General features: G+C 44.9%; 1 protein-coding gene across 1 annotated transcript in view; it reads left to right on the top strand.

Moving 5' to 3' along the window:
- LOC119837545 (microtubule-associated serine/threonine-protein kinase 3) overlaps window positions 1–3,797 on the top strand; it is a 58,805-nt gene that overhangs the window by 41,808 nt on the left and 13,200 nt on the right. Inside the window, 7 exon segments of the mRNA XM_038363144.1 lie at window positions 1–175; window positions 500–570; window positions 753–862; window positions 1,546–1,663; window positions 2,426–2,550; window positions 2,683–2,785; window positions 3,295–3,482. The exon segment at window positions 1–175 is cut by the window's left edge and continues 25 nt beyond it. Of these exon segments, the coding sequence (XP_038219072.1) occupies window positions 1–175; window positions 500–570; window positions 753–862; window positions 1,546–1,663; window positions 2,426–2,550; window positions 2,683–2,785; window positions 3,295–3,482 (890 nt within the window).

Genomic DNA, 3,797 nt, shown 5'->3' with positions numbered 1-3,797 from the left:
CGAAGCGCCACCTGTGCCTCATCCTGGAGTTCGTGGAGGGCGGCGACTGCGCGACGCTGCTGCGCGCCGGCCCGCTGCCGCCCGACATGGCGCGCCACTACTTCGCCGAGGCGGTGCTCGCCGTCGAGTACCTGCACTCGTACGGCGTGGTGCACCGCGACTTGAAGCCTGACAAGTGCGTGCTGCCACACTACACTACACGCCACCCCACACTACACGACGCGCTACACACTACACACTACACTACATGCTACAATACACGCATCACTACGTGCTGCACTACAAGCTACACCATACACTACACGCTACAATACACGCACCACTACTTGCTACACTACATGCTACAATACACGCACCACTACATGCTACACTACAAGATACACCATACACTACACGCTACACTACACGCTACAATACACGCACCACTACTTGCTACACTAAACGCCACACTTCACGCTGTTTGTGTCTGGTGTCTTAATAAGTGGTTTTTCCTTTTCAGCCTACTCATCACAGCCACTGGCCACATAAAGCTCACTGACTTTGGACTCAGCAAGATGGGTCTCATGTCATGTAAGTGTTATTTCTTTAAATATTTAATGAAATAAAAGCAGAATTATAGAAGAGGCACGAATTGTAAACGATTAACTAAGTAACTATTTTAATTTATGACGTTTCTTTGACGACCATTCAATAGGCATTTTTTTATTATAATTGTTTACGGTAATAAACACATCACGCATTGCCCTGTCCAGTGGCGACGAACCTGTACGAGGAGTACGCCGACCGCGAGGCGCGCCAGTTCTCTGATAAGCAGGTCTGCGGGACGCCCGAGTACATCGCGCCGGAGGTCATACTGCGCCAGGTAATGCGGACCAGCTCTGGCGAGACGGGATGATATCTAGATTATTCTTAATCCTATAATCCTAAAATTGTTGATTCACCAACTCGTTGGTGAGTCCCTGTTTAAACACAGTAATTGGAAGTTCTCTGAATTTGTTTGGTAAAGGCAAAGTATTGAAACAAAGAGAAAGTTGATACTAGTATCCAAACATACTACGACTAGCTGCAATCCGCAGCTTCGCTTGCCTGGTGAAAATAAATTTTCATTGTATACACTTTCATCCACTATTTCAAGTCCTTGGGGATAGGATTCATCAAAATCCTATGTTAGCGGCACTCACACAACAGTGGCTATATCGTACCGGTAGTTTGGGCTGTAAATGTCAAACTTTCAAATATTAAACACTAGCTGCGCCCCGCGGTTTCACCCGCGTAAGTCCGTATCCCATAGGAATATCGGGATAAAAATTGCCCATATGTTATTCCAATTGTCCAGCTGTCTACGTACCCAATTTCATTGCAATCGGTTCAGGAATTTTTGTGTAAAAGAGACACACACATCCTTACAAACTTTCGCATTTATAATATTAGTAGGATTAAGTCTCGGCACATTATATCAGTCAGTCGGTAAACTTTGCATATTATAAGCTTTATATAGGTTTTTCTTTTATTCGGATGTTTTCTAATATGAATGTAATTGGGCAGGGCTACGGCAAGCCGGTGGACTGGTGGTCGATGGGCATCATCTTGTACGAGTTCTTGGTGGGCTGCGTGCCGTTCTTCGGGGACACGCCCGAAGAGCTCTTTGCGCACACTGTTAATGGTGAGTATGGTGGTTGCTAGCCACCCGCCCCGGATCCGCTTGGGTGAACCTTTTTTGGGTGCTTTTTAACAGTTAAACAGGATTCGATTCCAGTTATATGTGATACAGCTAACACGATTTTCTTTTAGATAAATACTAGCTGCACGCCCCGGCTCCGCTCGGGTAGTCATTTATCGTAATTGAAATAATATAAACTATCCTACCTTTTAATCGGATCAAACTGCACATGGCGGGCAAATTTGAATAAAAGCGGTAGAGTAGTTAAGGAGTCCAATCGCGGTTGAACTACGTGACACGTAATTTATATATATCAAGACTAGCTAGCTAATAACTCTTCCCAGCTCCGCCCGGATTGAGATTTTTGTAAAGCTGTAATTATTTTAAAGGTACTGTCCAAGGTATGTTAATACCAACATACCAAACATGATTGAAAGCATGGCGTACCTTTTTATGCTATAGCGCATTCAACATTCGCAGAGGTAGTGCCTCTGCGAATGCGCTACCTGATTTTAAGGGGTAAGGGATAAGGAAAGGATTGATGACTGGAATAGATTTTGAAGGGTGAGGAAAAGGAAATGGGCGTCCGGCTCCCCCACTCACCGTACGATATACAATAGCATGCTAATAATTCACGCCGTTTTTCTATGGGGGTGCAGTACTTCCCCGGTGCGAGCTGGCCCCATTCGTGCCGAAACGTGCTCGACTTCCACATACAACCTCACATTATAAGACGGTTTATATAATCACACACCCGGCCCACAGACGACATAGAGTGGCCGTCGGAAGACGACTTCCCGATCGCGGTGGAGGCGCGCACCATCATCACGGAGCTGCTGGCGCGCAACCCGCGCGACCGCCTCGGCACCGGCGGCACGCATCAAGTTAAGGTGAGCTTTTAAACGGGTTTTAAACACGATGCTTTGCGCTTCTTAGGCAAGGAATAACTGATTCGTTACGTAACGCGTTATTAATTAAGCGTTTAAGAGTTTTGTGGTTTAAATAAGAAAAATTCTCGACAGGAACACATATATTTCTACGGACTAGACTGGAACAATTTACTCCGTCGGAAAGCTGAGTTCATACCGCAGCTGGAGAACGATGAGGATACCAGCTACTTTGATAGTAAGTTTGGTTTTTGTACATAACTGAGGTACCATATACTATATCGTAGTATAGACAAGTAGACGGGCAAATATAAGTGCTCTATCCTATCACTAACAGTCTGACGAGATGGCCATCTCAGCTATTAAAATTGGAAAAAGGTACTATGTCTCTTTGTATATTCTGCATGCACAAGAGATATTTGCTGTAAAAAAGGTTTTTAAAAACACGTTTGTAGTATTTTGGTGTAGTAAACGATGGGCAGGTTATCTGGTTCATTAATTATGTGCTGCGTTGAAGTACAATAAATGACTGGACTTGCAGTCATGCTCAAAATTGGTCCAAAGCAGCAGCAGGCAGAGTGTAAGATCGATACAATAGACTTTGGACGTTACAGCTACGAAATAAGGTGTTAATTACAATGAATGCTGTTCGGATTTTTTTTTTGATGATAATTATTATGACTACTTCTTTATAGTACGTTATTTATATATATTTTACTATGTTTTTCATCCCGTGTTTGCGCTCAGGCCGCTGCGACCGCTACAACCATAGCGAGGTCGAAACGGACGAGACGGCGGAGGGCGAGGGGGAGGGGGCGGCGGGCGCCGCGGGGGGCAAGGGGGAGGCGGCGGCGGGCGAGGAGGCGGGCCTCTTCGCCGCCTTCTCCTCCACCTCGCCGCAGTGGAGGCGGCACTACCACTCGCACGACTCGAGGGTGAGTGGGCAATTTAGTTCATAAGAGGGAGGGGGGGGATGGCTCGTCATTATGTCTGCCGATGCGTAGAACTTAATCATTCGCGTTGTAACTAAATATTATCTTAATTAGTGGTATCATAGCTTCCTGCCTTATGAAGAGATTTCCTTTTATGTGCGAGTGTTTTTATTTGATGAAAATCTGTTTTCTAATTCTGGGAGATAGAGTGATGGGATCTGATCTTTCTTATTTCACAATTCCCTCAATATCCATATTCCATTTTACACATTAACACAAATATAAAATTTTGATTGATAAGTAAATACTACATATATA

The sequence above is a fragment of the Zerene cesonia genome, chromosome 28, assembly GCF_012273895.1.
Source record: "Zerene cesonia ecotype Mississippi chromosome 28, Zerene_cesonia_1.1, whole genome shotgun sequence".
NCBI classification, from domain to species: Eukaryota; Metazoa; Arthropoda; class Insecta; order Lepidoptera; family Pieridae; genus Zerene; species Zerene cesonia.
Note: the sequence above shows the minus strand (reverse complement) of the source record. Positions and strands in the feature narration are given on the sequence as shown.